The sequence below is a fragment of the Argopecten irradians genome, chromosome 8 (assembly GCF_041381155.1).
Source record: "Argopecten irradians isolate NY chromosome 8, Ai_NY, whole genome shotgun sequence".
NCBI classification, from domain to species: Eukaryota; Metazoa; Mollusca; class Bivalvia; order Pectinida; family Pectinidae; genus Argopecten; species Argopecten irradians.
In genome coordinates, this window is record NC_091141.1 from 4,353,724 (window position 1) to 4,371,932 (window position 18,209).

Sequence of the window (18,209 nt, forward strand, 5' to 3'; positions counted from 1 at the left end):
ATTAAAATACCCATGGTTTTTTTTTTCTCTCCCGTCATCGACAACGAATTCGATTGAACATCTGATTGGAATCGAGTCATTCATATGTTCCCACCAAAAGTGGGGTCATGACCCGAACGTTGCTACGCCATCGTAACAATAGAATCGCCACGCGTGTTGTGCTAACATTATACACTGATAATGATGATACTAGAAAGCATGGTTATTGAGTCCATGTTAGTGCAAACTGTAAATATTTAACAATTAAAGGATTGTTAGATTGCATTTAATGAAGATATAAATGCAATCTGGGTGGCAGATAAATAGAATAGCGCCCGTTAGTTCAAAGTAAAACGTAATTTAGATGCGATTGAACATTTGAATTTCCCGCTTCAGTCAGTTAACCTCATCAGCGAAGTTCAATGTGATAAAAAAATAGTCCCTATAAAAATTTGAAAAGATCACAAAATTTCAATGTTTTTCAATAGCTTTTCAGTTTACTTTCAATAATCCATACATTTAAAAGATTTTTTCATAAGTTTCATAACCAAAATGGTTCATTCAACTATAATGCCAATTTTCCTGTGCGGACTAACATGGTATCAGTAAACAATGCTCATATCCATGTATGCAGGTATTACTACTCCAAGTCTAGGCTGCATTTATTGGCTCATAATGCAGATCACGATTACCATTAATTAGAGTAATGGGAGTCGCAGTGGCAAAATGTATATATATATTATCAAATGTCCACGTTTTGTTCGTGATAATGAACTTTAATATGTATAATAACTTTTACCTTTATGACATGGACACATCCATTAACAATTTAATGGACGGATGTGATCTCATCTTGAAAATATACGTTACGCAACGACATCAACAGATACGTTACCACTATTTACTTGATTACATAAGATGCCACTTTCCCACAGAGAAAAATTCACACCACAGTTTGAAAAGTATATAATACTAAGTGTTAAAATGTTTGTGGTTTTTGGTCGACAAGTCACACGGTGTCATTTCAATGATGAGAGGGGTTAGTGTCGGTCAGTACGTTACTGACAGATACGTTATGGAAAAATACCCATATCAACAGAAACTCTCACGCTTGTCATAAAACATTCAAAATTAGCTTAACCACGTGGAAAGAGTCCGAGAGTTTGTCAATAGTTTACAAGCATATATATCTAAAACCCCGTTCAGGTCCTCCTTCAGGTCCCGTTCAGGTCCATTCAGGTCTTTAGTACGTCTCATATGTTATACCGTACGAGATCTTTATTCAAGGACGTATATGAGAACTTATAAATCCTTGCTCTATTTTGATACTACAATGTATAAAAATTAAAAAAAAAAAAGTGACAAGAAAAATGCAGTACTACCATCCAAACTTGCTCTGACATATATCTGCGATTTGGATAAATCTAATTTGGATAGCATGTTTAATCCATCCTCGATATCTCAGGGGTTAGCCTACTATCACTGTTCATCCCTGGGATATCGCTAAGAAAAGTAGTCCCGAAGGCTCTATGTAGACATGTACATTCTTTGTAATTTGGTTCTTTGGAGTACATCAAATGATGTAATCTTCAATTTTTGGAGGAAATAAAGATAAAGATGGTTGACTGTATGGCTTTGACAGTGGACGTCTCTCTGTGGCACGATCTTCAAACGAAGACTCTGTGGTTTCATTGTAATTTTCTCTCTCCTGAAATGACTAATTTTACTAACACATTCAAGGGGCGGATATAACCACTGGTTTCTGGATGCATTTTAACAAAATACGACATATACACGTATTAAGGGAAAAGACAACATTTGGAACAATATTCCATAAACATAAATTAGATTAGGAAACTCGCATCATCTCGGTTCATTTTAGATATAAAACAACGCCATAGATAGTAGGCTATTGTATTCTTACTATTACTATTTTTTTAAGATTCATTGTCGTAATTGATATCTGAGGTTCACAAACCAGACGACATATAGAAACAAATGTTGCATCAACTCATTTGTATTATAGCTAGTTTTTAGGTTTGGTTTTATTAGTTTAACATTCTATTAACTGTCATGGCCATTAAAATGATATGCCAGGTACATTGGTTGTGGAGCAGGAGTACCCGGAGAAAAGTCACCTACATTGTTTTAGCGGTAAGTTTTTCAGCTTAATTTTCATATTAGATACTGTGTGTACATGTAGTTTCTTTGACGTGCATGTTAATTACAAGAAAAACAGAAAACGTTGGTTTTAGAACGCCACTCTGAAGAACGCAACGTTTGGGTATCATCTTCTCAAATGGAGCTTTGATTAATTGTTACGCTCAAAATACACTGTCATCTTTAAGTTGTATGGTATATGACTTGCTCTTTTTGTTATAGAAAAAAAACCCACACATTTTAAGTGTTCTACATATTTTCTGCGCCTCTAAATTTTCCATCTTTACCGGTTTTTGTGAAGTTTGTATAAGCAAATCAATTAATAATTTAATATAAATATTGACTTTTTCGCGTGTACACGTTTCAGATAGCTTCTACATATTTTCTGCGCCTCTAAATTTTCCATCTTTACCGGTTTTTGTGAAGTTTGTATAAGCAAATCAATTAATAATTTAATATAAATATTGACTTTTTCGCGTGTACACGTTTCAGATAGCTCGATTAAATGTAATTTGAGAACACCATCTAAGGAATAATGTTGTCCATTCTCCATAGCATATTAGAAGAGTGCAATATTCCATACGTTTACGAAATGAATTTAGTAATATTTCAACGAATTATTATATAAACGGAGTGACCTTTTGTGACATATTGACTTCAGATTTCGAAGACAAAAGTATTCACACATCACTAAACATGGCCGAAGTTGACAGATTATTGGAGTAATTATGATAAAGAAATCTTAATTGAGAAAAAGGGAACGTTTATTTGGAAAATATTTTCCATTAGTGAATTGGGCGAACCTGTGATTCTTCACGTCTATGCTATATAGCACATACTTTACTGTACATAATACAGGACAGACGTTAAGAAGAATGAGCCCGCAAAGCTTCAGAAAGGGTGATTGACAATACCGTCAGCAAACAATGTGTCACACTGTCAGGGACAGAATACATAGCATAACTGTTCCAATGGTAGAAACGTGTATCAGAATACCAGACTATAGAAACCGAAGTCTAAGGATGGTTTACACTGAGAAATGAGTACAAACACGATAGTGGTGTATGTAATATGAGTGCAATTTTAAATATAATGTATTGGACGGAACGAACCCGACAAAAAGGATAATGCGTACAGTTTATTTGGAATTTTAGAAATCGTCGTTCTTTGGTAGTGACATCGTTCATATGAAGACATTCACTGCAATCGGGCGACTACAATGAGCTTTAGGAGAGAATTGTCCAGGACTTTCGGACATGAACAGCCACTGAGAAAAGCGTGAATATGTGTTTACGTGGGCTGGGTGTCACCCAACGTTACGTCATGTCTCTCTTAGATATCTTAAATTCAAGATAGACTTCATTTGTCATTTTGCTCACGTTTTCGGAAAAATATTTAGCAATACATTGTACTTATTGTTTTAATAACATATTTGAAGAATAAAAGCTACATGTAGTAGGTCTAGATTCTACCAAACGAAAACAGATGATGATCAGTTCATTAACTTACATTGTATTAAAGTCTCACTGCGTTTATACCTAACTACAATCTGTTGTATTTCTTATTGACAGAGATTTAGTAATACTATTTAAATCTCTGTTATTGATTATGCTTTTCCATAGTATTATAGTAAAAGTGACTAAATAACTTCCAATTTATCAACCAAATGTGTTATACGCGTGCAGACTGCCTTGCTCTTAATATTTCTTTAACTTTGACTATTTCAAAGTGGTATATATTCTTATTTGTCACTGTGCAACGAGTTTAACAAAGTTTTTGACAATGTAAAATAAACAATTTTAAGATGATAGAGTTAGTAAATAAATATATGTGTTCGCTGTTTTGAAATCGGGTAGACTATTAGTAGTTTTAAAAAATGGGGGAATTGCAGCGACAGAAAAATGATCATTCCCTACCTAAAGAGTAGGACAGGAAAATTTTCACCCTCGGAGGAGATTCACAATAGTCTAACCTTCGGCAAGCCTCGGTTTAGAAGGGATAGACAGTCGTGAATCTCCTCCTCGGGTAATGATTTGCCTGCTCTACCCTCAAGGTAAGGAAAGATCCTACTATTAATCAACTAACCTATAGGCTTCTGCATTCTACTCATGTTTGAAAAGGACACGAGATCACATTTTCGTCAAGGACATTGAATATATTTCTATTGAATTATAAGGATTTATTTGAATATTCTTTTTATGTTATGGAGATATAACACAAAAATCTGAGTGTACTCTCTTCATAAACCGCGGTGTATTTAGAGTACACTCAGATTTTTGTGTTATATCTCCATAACACATAAGAGAGTACACTCAGATTTTTGTGTTATATCTCCATAACACATAAGAGAGTATACTCAGATTTTTGGTTATATCTCCATAACACATAAGAGAGTACACTCAGATTTTTGTGTTATATCTAACCATTTGTGTTAATCCCATAAACATAAGAGAGTATACTCAGATTTTTTGTGTTATATCTCCATACCATAACACAAAAATCTATTCAAGTTAATCCTTAATTATCAAGTAGTCTGAACAATTATAAGCATTCCTATGAAATTAAAAATGTTAACATCAATGCTTAAATATACAAAGACAGAATACCTTTGGATATATAAACAATATATTATAAACCCTTCTCCCCGTGACTCGTCAGAAGCCACCCATTTCAGATTTAACTGTAAGCAACTTTGTCTCTCGCGAGGTCTCTGCTTTGCTTACTTTATCCGTTTTTGTTGTCGATGACACAAGAGAAGATAATGTTAAACGTTGTGTTTAAATGAGTCTCATTTTAGTATAGTTATACCTGGAATAAGTGTTATAAAACGAGATAAATTGGTTTTGGATTTAAACTTTTGTCAAAATATTTGTGATTTAGGGTTGTGAGATACATGTATCTTCCCTGTTTGACAATTGATAAAAAAACATTTCTGTATTTTACAAAAAAATCTCCTGATAACACATATCAGTAGGTTCGATAGATATGAATTAAAATTGCGATAAAATGCATCCAATGCATATGGTTAATGAAGAAAAGGTATCTTTTTTTATCTATTGGCAAATCTTCTTTAGTTTTGTAATATTTCCTGTATTAAAGTCCAAAATAAATTCTGAAGGCTAATTTTAAGTATTTCCTAAGTCTTTAATAAAGATGAGTATGTTGCCGGTGATGCTTTAATTACATTGTAAAATGTCAAGTTTTGCGAATATTTATAAGCTGATACTGAATACGTATCCTAAGGAGTCCTAAGGACTTTATGACTTCGCGACAATAAAACAATTCTCACAGTTTTATATATTATAATTATATCGTAGGAATGCATATGTTTTAACACACTTAACATCAGAGGCAAACGAAATGACTGGAGGATACGACATTGTTATTTTCTGTATTGATGTTACCATTGTGTTTCATATCAATACCAATAAATGTGTTATCCTTGGCTGTTGTGTTGAGTATTCCTATTAAAAGAAGCTGAATAGACCTTGGCATCAGTTCAAAAGCATCTGATGACAGTTATGATTCTTATATCTACAAATAGCCTATAGTGTTTCAGATGAATATTGAATGCAACTTCATAGACCAAAATAAAACACACGGGGACATGTTGTATACAGCAGGTGAAAAGTTATTAATGAGGAATGTGGTGATGATAAATTGAGAGGATATTGAGGAAATAAAATCTAGGTATGAGTATTAACGTTATAAGAGTTGGTGACCTATTCCGTCTTTGGATATTACTGTGCTAGCTCCCTTGCGGGTGGGTATCCCTTGTGACGCCATTATTTTTTGGGCGCAATTAACGTCGTTTTCTCCAAAAAGAATGACGTTACGCTCACAATCACAGTCAATACCTACGCGCATGAGATATAAGACTCCTGTATATGCGTGGATAACATTGATAGGGATATTCTACCAGAGGGTCACGAATGTAGTTCACCCTGAGGCCTTAGTGTTTTGGTTTTATTTTTTACATTTTGTGATAGAACATAACTATTCTTCATATATACATACATGTATGATGTAGGGGTTTCTCATACTTTGACGTTTTTATAACAATTTTACACCATTCAAGATTATCGTATATTTTAAAAAATTCTGAAGTGATAAGTTCTGAGTTAACATGAAAGTTGCGTGATCGTTTCAATGCAAATCCCATTGTTTACATCCTTTACAACAAAACCAACCAGGATTCTAGAAATAGGGTTCAAATTTACTGATAAAATACGAATTATGTAGAAGCGTGACGTGGTTGTATTGCATGGGTAGCCATGTGATACAGCCTCAAGCACATCATGAGTATATTGTAGGGGATAAATCAGTATTATAGCCGTAGGTATGAAAGAAAATGAAAAACAATATATTCCCATTCATCATGTAGCCGGAGCCTAGCAATACATATTATAAGAAAATCTTCGTTATTGATCCAAGAAAATCTTCGTTATTGATCCAATTTTTAGACAAAACAACAACAATGTCAATATGTGTAATAAAGAATATTTTTTACGACTGACCAACAGGAATGATTAGCTTTATGATATATACGGACGGATAACATACATCGGTGTTTCGCCCTCTCTCTATCTCTTCAAAGAAAGGATTAACAGAGGAAAATGTAATTTAATAAAGACAATATATGCCACGGTACGTTTTGGTTTTGTATCAACATGTCGACATGTCTTCTTTATCTTTAGCAGACTGTCAGAAAGTCACATGATCATGACGTCTATAAATAACTTTAAATAGCAAAAAACAATATCTTAGATTTATTGCAAAATTTCCACACCAATATTTGTTACACATATTGAGATGTGAAAGACACGTGTCTTTCCATGGGGGATTTAGGCACAGCAATGTTTGTAACAATAATTAACAACGTAATCATTGTGTAGGTTTATCATGTTATTAGCGGCTTTCATTGTGTCTTTGTCCTTCCCGGAAACATAGGGGTCCAGTTGTACGAACGATGACGGCGTTAATTAATCACACTTTGATGACGCGATAAAATCATATCAGAAAATAAAATGATCCCACAAAACGTTTTCAATCTCTGCGACTTTAGAAATCTTTGCCTTTCCCTTCCGCCCAATTTGACAAGTATTCACAGGTTAAGTATCGAATGGGGATTCACCTGATATTTTTTTGACCATATTGATGATTAAATTTTCCAACGTTGTCTTCATGGCTTGGGTTCTTTTTTCCGGACACTTGATTTGTGTTTATTTGAAATTTTTTTTGCATAATATTTCACATTCATCGTCCTTCTCTGCAAACATTTTTCTTATCTTTGCGTTAATGCCATATTGATCATTTAACACAAGATTAATTGAAGGACAAAGTTTTTAGAATGATTACAGATTCCTTGATTAATGCAAAATTTATCAATTATATTTTCGAGGCGATGGAATGTCGCGTTGTCACGCTTTACGACTTTTCCTGACAATTTAATTTCACGACTGTGAAACTTTTGTTGGTGATCTGTTTTACCTGTATTGGAAACTTTTTTTGGTTATCTATTTTACCTGTATTGGAAACTTTTTGTGGTGATCTATTTTATCTGTATTTGGAGCTTTTTGTGGTTATATATTTTACCTGTGTTTAGAACTTTTGTGGTGATCTATTTACCTGCCTTTGAAAACATTTTGTGTTTATCTATTTTTACCTGTGTTTGTTACTTTTTGTGGTGATCTATTTTACCTGTATTTGAAACTTTTTGTGGTGATCTATTTTACCTGCCTTTGAAACTTTTTGTGTTTATCTATTTTACCTGTGTTTGTTACTTTTTGTGGTGATCTATTTTACCTGTATTTTAAATGTTTCTATTTTACACGTATTTGAAACTTATTTGTGATTTATTTTACCTGTATTTGAAACTTTTTGTGGTTTTCTACTATAGCCGTATTTCTAACTTTTTGTAGTGATCTAGTTTACCTGTATTTGAGACTTTTGGTAGTGATCTATTTTAGCGATTTCTTGGAGGCGAAGTACATTGTACGTGGAAATATATAATGGTTTACAGTATAAACACATGTATCTTGAGTCATTGGTTTTATCTGTTGTCTGAAACGATATTAGCATTGAAACATTCCTATGGCAGACAACTTAACCGATTAACGTATATTCATTGTTGCATTCAGTATCCCAAAAAGATTTAGGTGTAGAAGAAAAAATCTGGTTTTTTTTTTCATCATTTAATTTTCAAGATATTAGACTTAGATATATGACCGTCAGATGCAAGATCTGGTAAGAATACCTTGTATTAGGTAAAAGTAATGGTTGTACCAAATTGTATACTTGTACCACAACACACAATAAGAAATGCATTTACGTTTAATTTCTATCACCCATCACCTTAAATACTAATACTTGATGGAATATAGAAAGAAAAAACCCTGTGTTAAATACAGTCAAGAGGATGTTGTGTCTTTTATAGAGTCTAAATAGCACACCATCAACATCAGAAAAAACGCAATCATCTCAATAACCATTAAACAACCACGTTACTGTTTCAATGTTTTTTTTTATTGCAAACCAGAATGGATAAATGAGGTTGGACCCGACGGAACCATGTATCAATTTGATCCAATTGTCGTCAGGGAGGAAATAGTCGACTTGTCACGTTCCGTGGTCAGCATGGGCGGTTTCCCTGGTGTAGCATGGATTACAGAAGATCAAAATCTTTATTTGTTTACAGTAAAAGATGGATGGGAAGAGATTTGCTGTATTTTGTACAGAGTTGAACGTCCTAGAAAAGCTATTATAACAAAATGAATTTAGCCTGTAATAGTGCGAGCTTTTGATGTCTGATATATTTTTCTTGTGTCTGTAGTTGTCTTTTCATTGGGTTATGACATTTTGATCCATTACCACTAGCCCCCCCCACCTCCTGGTTGAGAGTTCGAAACCTACATGGGGTAGTTGCAAGGGAGTGACCGTAAGTCGATGATTTTACTCCGGGAAGTCAGGTTTTCGTCATTTTTACCCGCTTTCGGATCAGTTTTGACTTAAGAAATAACAATTGGTTAATATTTTTCCATTGTTGAAAATGGGGCCGCGGTGGCCGAGTGGTTAAGATGTCCCGACATATTACCACAAGCCCTCCACCTCTGGGATGCGGGTTCGAATCCTATGTGGGGCAGTTGCCAGGTACTGACCGCTGGCCGGTGGTTTTTCTCCGGGTACTCCGGCTTTCCTCCACCAACAAACCTGGCACGTCCTTACATGACCCTGGCTGTTAATAGGACGTAAAACTAAACAAACCAAACCAAACCATTGTTAAATTGCAATCGAAAAGGTTTAACATGGAAATCAATCCATAAACGCAATACCGAGACGCAGTGTTAGCAGTGCGAACAGTGATAACTGAGTGAATAAGGTATTTCGGCATATCCACACTAGTTATCCACATTTGGTTGCGCAATACACACAAGCAGAATCTGCAAGGCACTGACTGTAGGTCGCTGCTTTGTGTCCCGGATACCCAACCTATCTTACACCTCCTTAAACTGACATTTCTAAAAATAACACTGGCTGTTGATGGGACGTGAAAAAATAAACCCTTTAAAAACCACATTGTTAAGAGCAAATGAAATGATATATAACACCAAAGGACCAAAAAACTTTATTTAACCTACATGTATGTTGCTCTATAGCTCTATAAGAAACACTCTTTGAAAATGTCCAAGTGATCATTAATTAATTTTTTCACGCCAATGCCTAAATGTGGAAACCTTGCACCATGTCTTGATTCTAAAGGTTAACACGAGGTATGCTATTTTCTACATTTATTAAAACATCTTAAAAGTGATCATTCTTTTCATTGCTGGATCATTATCGAAAGACAAAAAAGGCAGCTGCATGTGATACTTCATATTTGTTCTTAATCCCAGAATTGGTTTTAATCGTGATACTGCCTCGTTCTTGGTTGTAGTAGAGCGTTTGGTGTTATGTGGAAATTTCTGTGTTTTTGTACTTTATGCTAACAAAGTAGCCCATTGTCAGTATAATGTGACCGATTGGGACGTGTCACTCGGTGTCTTTGGCTGCATGGTTCAGTGGGATAGAATCATACAGAGGAAAAAGCTCCATGTTTCCGTGGCGGTACAACAGGAATACCACAGCCTCACAAAACATCCAAATATCCACACACACAAAGTATTGCAAGCTTTTTAACTTACTGCATGTTAATAGGACCTAAAGCCGGAGCCATGGTTGATGTATCCAACATTACGTCACTACCTCCCCATAGTGTCCGCCATTTTATCACCAAGCTTCTGCGTTTCGGCAATGGTGTCCGAATCTTGAAATGTCCGACATTCCCCTAGCTTTGAACTATGTTGGCTGACTTTTCATTCTGACCTAGTTGATGACAATCAGACATTCTACCACTTCGCCCTGCTTGTCGTCTGTCCGTGCTGATCCCCACATGGGAATGCTGATATCCTATCACTGAATTGCCGTGAAGCTCTCACTTTCGTCAAACACCATTACCTGACACGTCCTTTAAGAACATAGCATTTGATACCACATGTACGTAATACAAGACGAAGAACATACGTAGGAAATATTACGCCCAAGATAACTCTATGACAGTAGTGTTGCATTGCGGAAAGATGAATATCCTTTTTTATAGTTTTGTCATGTGTTACTCCCTACATAATGTAGCGTCATTATTCAATGTTTGAATAAAATAAAGAAAAAAAAGTAAACTTAGTTACCAACCATTGCTGCTCCTCTTACAGACTGACATATTCGATAATAAAAGTACAAAAATAAGATTCTTGAGTATGGCAGGTACTTATGGGTGGCGTTCACACGAGAATGTATATTTCTTCCAGAACTTCACTTGTTCACCAAGGAATTGTATAAATGTTTAGTTTTAGTGGGATAAATAAACAGTTCAAGTTCCTATTATTAAATCATAAAGTCATTATATAAGCTAAACACGCAACTTATTCTAGGAAACTACATATTTTGCACTGCCCCTATTGCATGATCGTAAAAGGCGACTAAATTTAGGATCTTATCTTTATTTTCTTCCTAACTGACTTTACCTTCCTAATGCCTCCCTTGGCACCGCCTCACTTTTGGCCTTGAGTTGAGCGTTCGTCCCTGTGAGGAAGGCTGTGGGTTCTGTCCCCTGGCCGAGACACACCAAAGTCTATAAAAGTGGAAGTTTCTGCTCCTGCTTAGTGCTCAGCACAAGGAGTGGGACGACTGGTTCGCCCGTTGTCAGTATAATGTGACCGGGTGGGGTGTGTTGCTTGGTGTCTTCGCAGCATGCTTCAGTGATATAGCACCATAAAAAGGGCAACAGTTCCACTATACAAGAAGACACAACATAGATATACTGCAGTCTCCCAAAACACGCACCTCGCACAACATAAACGCAACACACCGCATGCATGGGAGGCCGTCCTTACATGACCATAGCTGTTAATAGGACGTTAATTAATCAAACAAACAAACAAACAAACCAAAGATATAAACTAAGTAACAAAAAAAATGATGTTATTTTATACAACAGAAACATACATAAGTGGTCGCATCAGTCATCATTATACGACGTAGGTTATACCAGGTACACCGCTAAGTGAGGTCTGTCGGCATGTTTACATCATCTAGGCGGTGAGGTTCGGCGTGTAGTTAGCACTCAAGGGATGTAACTTCAACTTGTTGACATGGAAACTTGTCGTCCGGTCTGGTCGGTTGGGAACAGTATAACTAATAGTATGAGCAGTACATGTCAGTGTTGTTTAGGTATAAATAAGACGCTGTAACACTGACAGGGCTATCTAATCACTAAGGTCACCTTTCTGATACAGAACTGTAACCGTTTTAGACATTTATAAATTTTCGAGTTATTTGTCGATAAAGCTCGAACACGAATTCAAATGTTTCGTAAATGATGAACCCATGATCGTTGATTAATGTGTTCGTGAAAAGGTGACGAGAATACGAAATGCTGTATACGGGGTAGATAAAGTGGTACACAGAGGAATGAACTACTAAAAAGTACTTCATAGAAAGCATTGGACAAGTCTTTTATCTGACAGGCTGGCTACAATTCCGCTTTTCGAGGTCTATGTAATCAATTTCCATACCAATTTAAATAAATTTTAACACGTGTGTATCCTAAACATTTTTTCCAATAATACCTTGAATTCCCAAGTGGTTTACCAGTTTGTTACACGATAAAAACACCACGCATAAGAACGTATTAAAAGTGTCTCAGAGGAACTCCCATTAATCGTAAGCGAAACTATGTTACAAAAATCCTGGTCTTTCCATGGTATACAGGAAGTGGAGAATTCTATTCTTAATAAGTGCCAGACGATTTTCGTTGCGATGGTAATCGGTTTATCATGTTGTCTGTTAATGAGATCCCTGGGGTGACACCCACCTGTCAACGAATTTATTACCTGTGCAATTGACGGCTTGTTAGGAAGGTCTTTCTCCCAAAACACGATATATTTCATTTGTATATGAGATAATTCACTAGTATGTAGTCGTGTAATTATGGACTCGATTCTGATCTTGATAAGGTACATTTGTAAGCTTGTAAAGTTATATAAAAACCTTTATTGATACATATATGTAGGAATAGATTCAAGTTGTGGCCTGTGCAGGGAATCTCGTGAGATATTGCATGTCAGGGTGACTGTAGTGTTATTGCACTCATGAAGGCACAAATGGAAGAGCATTATTTAGCTGTGATAAAGACCCTTTATGTTGTAGCTAAGATATTTATTTTTGAACGTGGCAGGAATCACAGAACCGGTCCGAATGCCTTTTGCTTGCCATTTACTGTAGATCATATCTGAAGATAAAAACAATACATACTAAAAGCAACCGTTGATAATTCTGCATTTATTTGTAAGAAACGTACATATTGGTCAAATAAAGGATGATTTATATATTGAATTATACAGGAAAACAAAATTGTATTTACACGTACTTACATATGTAGAAGCAATGTCCAACGTCTGAAAAAGTGCAAGGTCTCTCACAACATGTTAAATAGTAAACAACGAAAAATTTGCTGACAGACTTCTGTTGTTAACGAAACTGGCTAAAATAAAACTAACAGCAAAACCAACAATGAACAATAGAACCAAATATACACTACTCATAATTAGGCCATTTTCAAAAAGCATACATTGTATTGTAGTGTTTTTAATTTTACCCAGCATATGTAATTCTATTATAAATGTGTAATTTCTGACAAAGATATCTGTATCCAGTTTATTAGTTTATACTGTAAATGTTCCTACTTTGGTGCAATCAAATTTTCGCCTAAAAGTAATTTTGATCAGTGTAGCACGGCGATGCATTCGCGCATTTGCTGTAAATGACGTACAGAAAATCCAATAAATGCAATAGTTTGTTTTATTGCATAAAATAGTGGTGTAAAAATATTATTACTGCTAAAATAATTCGTACACTTACACATTTCATAGATTTTAATAATAATGATTATAGTATTTCATAGATTTCAATAATGATGATTTAAGTATTTCATAGAAACACCTATCCTTAAACCAGATGATCTCAAAATCAAAAGTAAAATACTAAGCAAACCGGCAAAACAATTAGTGATCATATGGCAAGCAATAATTGTATAAAAAGTGTACATATACCTTATTTAAATGCCAATAAAAGGAGTGCTACTCCGGTATCTGAAGGTTTGTATCCATCTTCTTGAATACCATAATTTGACAATCGAACTCCCTCCCCTAATTAAACTTCCAACATACCTCCCTAGCCTTTGGTAACCTGTGACTTAAAAGGTTTTATTTATAGAAATAATGGCATAATATGTGATCTATTCACCTTTCCCTCAACTGCAAAGTAAGATATCCATATTGTCACTTTGTAACGCACAAATTGCAAAAGCACTGGAAAGCGTTATTCAAAATGCCTTTCTAGTATGGAAATACAAATGTACATATATATATATATATTGCCAACATAAGCATTTGAAAGTAGTTAAAATATCACACGTCCTTTTCCCAAATGTATCCAATTAGAGAAATGTAGATGAACAAACAAGTAATGATTATTACAAATCAACGTATTAAAAGTTAGTTTTTGTTTAATTCACATGCTCATCATCACATATGAGGCTTCCCGAATAGTTTTTGTGTGGTGATTTTTCTCCTAAACAGCCTAATTGGTGATCTCCTCCTCCTGCGGCCTGGACTGTGAGGCCCTAACAGGTAGTAGTACTGGTCTGCTATAGAGGATGCCCATTCAGACCTGCACATCCCACCCAACTCCATATCGCATGTTCTCTTCCTGGAACAAAATAGCACCTTCATCAGTTTCATTTCGTCACTTAAAACCAGTAATTTCGTTCTTAAATATGAGGAAAAAATATGAAAAGCTCTCGGCAAAATGGGCATTCTGCCGTTAAACACATGGTATTAAAAATGAAATTCATCAGTTTCATTTCATCATAAGTATTTCTTTTTGCATAATTCATCTTGGGACTTTCCAGATATTTGTTTTTCGAAAGCGATTTTTTTTCGCAAATTTTGAGTTCCAAATGATTTCGCGAAACTTATCTCCATGAAATACCATATATATCATATTTATTGAAAGAAAGTTCCATTCTATTGTTAAATCCACGACTTTTAATCTTCGCGAACTTGCTGTTTTGAAATGTAATAGACGCGAAAGAAAGTTAGGTTACAGTATCTTAAAATTTGCCTGCTTCGTAACAATAGATGGACTGGTACAATCATAACCAGTTTTCCTACTTTCCGTGTAAAACATTCAAAGCACACCTTTAAATATATGTAACATTAAGTTTTGATACTTTATCGCCATTACGATTATGTTATTGGAATGTAATATGTAAGATTTTAAACAGATATAAAGGAACGGGAACACTGAAAAACAATATGTTTTTGCCGGGAGTGTATTTCATGTTTTAATAGCTACCTAATTTTTCACGACGATTTAGTCATGCAGTTCACAGTAAGGGTGTACTACTCTACATTTTCATGACGATTCAGTCACGCGGTTCACAGTAGCGGTGTACTTTAGCTGTGATATACTCTACATTATCACGGCGATTTAGTCAGGCAGTTCACAGTAAGATTGTACTTTACCTGTGATATAATCTACATTTTCACGGCGATTTATTTTTGGGGTTTCTAATATAGCTCACGAAATATACGGAAACTTAATCGCACGCAAAAATCAGTCTTTTTAAAGTATAACGAAGGTCAGTGACAGCTGGCTGCGTATGTCTTTTTAGTGATGTGCGGAAACGTCAAAATCAATTGGAATGGTTTTATTGAAAGTGGTTTATTGTTTAACTATACATACCTCTGCTGTACTATGTCCTGGTCGGCGTCACGCAGCAAGGCCTTCAGTTTGGCAAGGTTTATTCGCTTGTGCAATAGCTCCTTCAACTCTCTGAAAACAAGACAGTCTGATTAATCCGTCTGTCGTAATAAAATACAATTGATTTATGGCAATGATAACAGACATTTACGGAAGGCAGCAAGTTAAAGATTCGATTGAACTTAAAAGTGTTTTCATTACAATACATGGTAAAGTGATTTTTATACGATGTATCGATTTACAGGAAACGAAGCTACGCATTTACATTGTTTCTGTATTTTGATATTTCAATGTCAACAGACCCTTGTTTGTATAAAGTGTTTTGCTGCATCGTATAATCGTATCAATGACTAAGACGGGCCAACAACAGGTTCGGCTTTACTGTTGTGATTACTACGGTGCACGCTACCGTGCGTTAGTAATCCCAGACTCGTATTATACTGGAAAGGCTATCAAGGTATCATTGACTATAAATAGTGCAGCTCAGTAATTCCAAAATATCACCAAGAAAGTTGGCAAAGTTTGTTAATTTACATATTTGTCATTTGGGATTTGGTGGTAAATAGTCTTACAATGTGCATTACGAAGACATACTATCAAGCGACATGAACGATGAACAGAGGAACTTTTAAACTAATTAATTCCAGAGTGCACATTTTATATCTCCTAATTTAGTAATAGGTGATACTATTTCAAGAATTTTTGTTTAAGATTCCATTTTTTGCAATGATAGAGGCAATTCTAATTAATATTAATTGAATTAGGTCACATCTTTTGTGGCGAAATTCCATAAGAAATTTGAAATATTCTTTTCTATTCTGACTGTGCGTTTGACATATAATTAAGGTATATTAATGATATGAAAACGGCATTCCTCTTGTTTCAAACAAATAATTGTTTTTATAACTACTTAATTTGTTATTTTAACGACATCTCATCCCATGAAGGCTGATTAAAATGTGTGTATTTCAGAGAGAGAACCGACAATTAACCGATATCCAGGATTAAGTTCAGTGATTCATGGAAGGTGAATATCGTAAGTCAAAGACAGTTATGACGTGTGTCATCCCTAATCAGACACCAAACACTGCAATGGAAGGAAAAGAGAAAGACTGCCTCGTAAAATGTCGAGAAATAACAGAGCTGTGATTACAGTTCTAGCATTTAATAAAACAGAGACACCACTTATTTTGTATTCTGTTGAAGTATAATTACCCTGTTAATAGTGAAAGTCATGTGTAATTTGATAATCAGCGCGTGCCCGGATAACGAGGATAATACAATTGTTTGTGTATATGATCTAATGAAATCGTTATTAGCCAGCGGAAGCCTGTGCAACACACCCAGTTCCAATGCTGTGTTACTAAACTAAAGCGTCCGTCCGATTCATTCATTATTTACACATAATTTCAATGAGTGTCATGCAAATTAATTTATGTTCCTCGTGGCGGTTGTTTGTGATCCGTGAACATGCTATTAGGATTATAATTTCTCTTCCATTCAGGACAGTTTCTACATGCAGACTGATATATCCCAATGCTACCCTTTGTTGTCCAAGGGTAGTGGCAATAACAAATAGTTCAATCACATGGTGAGGACAACGACGGTCAGGTGTACAAGCGCACTCGATTTATCAAACACATCAATCACCCTTCTGAAATGAGATAATGTTACACCAGCACAGCATTTCATTTATGCGACATCTGTTTCACCAGGACTGTGATGAAACTATCTATGATAATTGTCAAGCATGTCACTGCAACCTCGGCAAAAAACAAAATGATTGCCCCAGCTAGGTTGATGCGACAGCTACAGAGATGGAGACATGCAATGAGATAAAGTGCAATCATACAGAAATAACACTAGGGTCCGGCACCATTCTCAGACAGAATGGTTTTACTCAAGTCTTATGTTTTAACCAGCAAGAATTTACTTTTCATTGTGTTAAGTTTTCCACCATAAAGATATTAACACAAATATCGTTCTTAAGCGTGAAATTACGTAAGTTCACATACTGGAGGACTTAAGTACATTCTAAAACAAGTCCAATAGTTTGTAATGATATAAAAATGCAAGCCAGTATGTATAAAGAATGTGGACCAGTTGGAAAAGTAAGGGACAAACAATAGAGGAATTAAACAATACTCGTCAGTTAATAACCATAGTAAATGGTCGATAAATTATCTAAAATAGAGGTTTTTAATTTTCGTGATATAACTTAAGGGATATACGAAATGTATTTGATGCGATTCTAAATAATGTTTCGAACATCAGATATTCGCGATTTACCTAAGTATTAAATGCTACTCGATAAATCAGGCATCACAGTGTTTTAAGCGACAATCTTTCATATATGATCACTATTATTTTGCCCTTGGAGGGTCACATAGGACATGTGTAAACTGCACTTAAAAACCTTAGGAAGGGAGTGGTAATCATGATCAATGAGGGTCAAAGGCACTTAGAGTAGAGTGATTGGATATATCAATCCCCTTCTCGCCTGCCCAAGAGGATAAAGAGATATGTAATATATATACATATTATAAAGTACACAACACATGACGCAACTGCGTAAAACCTCTCCGAAGGCCAGGACCATGTTCCAGACCGATCGACTGGTACTTAACACTATTGCCGATGGAACCTTTGTTCTCTACTAAGGGCAAGTAATGCTTTCAGAAAGATGCACATTGCGTGAGTGAAGTCCAATCTTC

At 35.2% G+C, this 18,209-nt stretch overlaps 1 protein-coding gene across 1 annotated transcript in view; it reads right to left on the bottom strand.

Annotated features, from left to right (window-relative positions):
* Positions 1 to 12,991: 12,991 nt before the first annotated feature.
* LOC138329145 (uncharacterized) overlaps positions 12,992 to 18,209 on the bottom strand; it is a 34,690-nt gene continuing 29,472 nt past the window's right edge. The window contains exons 5-6 of the mRNA XM_069275908.1: positions 15,478 to 15,567; positions 12,992 to 14,439 (exon numbers count right to left, since the gene is read on the bottom strand). Coding sequence (XP_069132009.1) covers positions 14,256 to 14,439; positions 15,478 to 15,567 — 274 coding nt within the window. The 3' untranslated portion in view covers positions 12,992 to 14,255. The remainder of the gene's footprint in view (positions 14,440 to 15,477; positions 15,568 to 18,209) is intronic.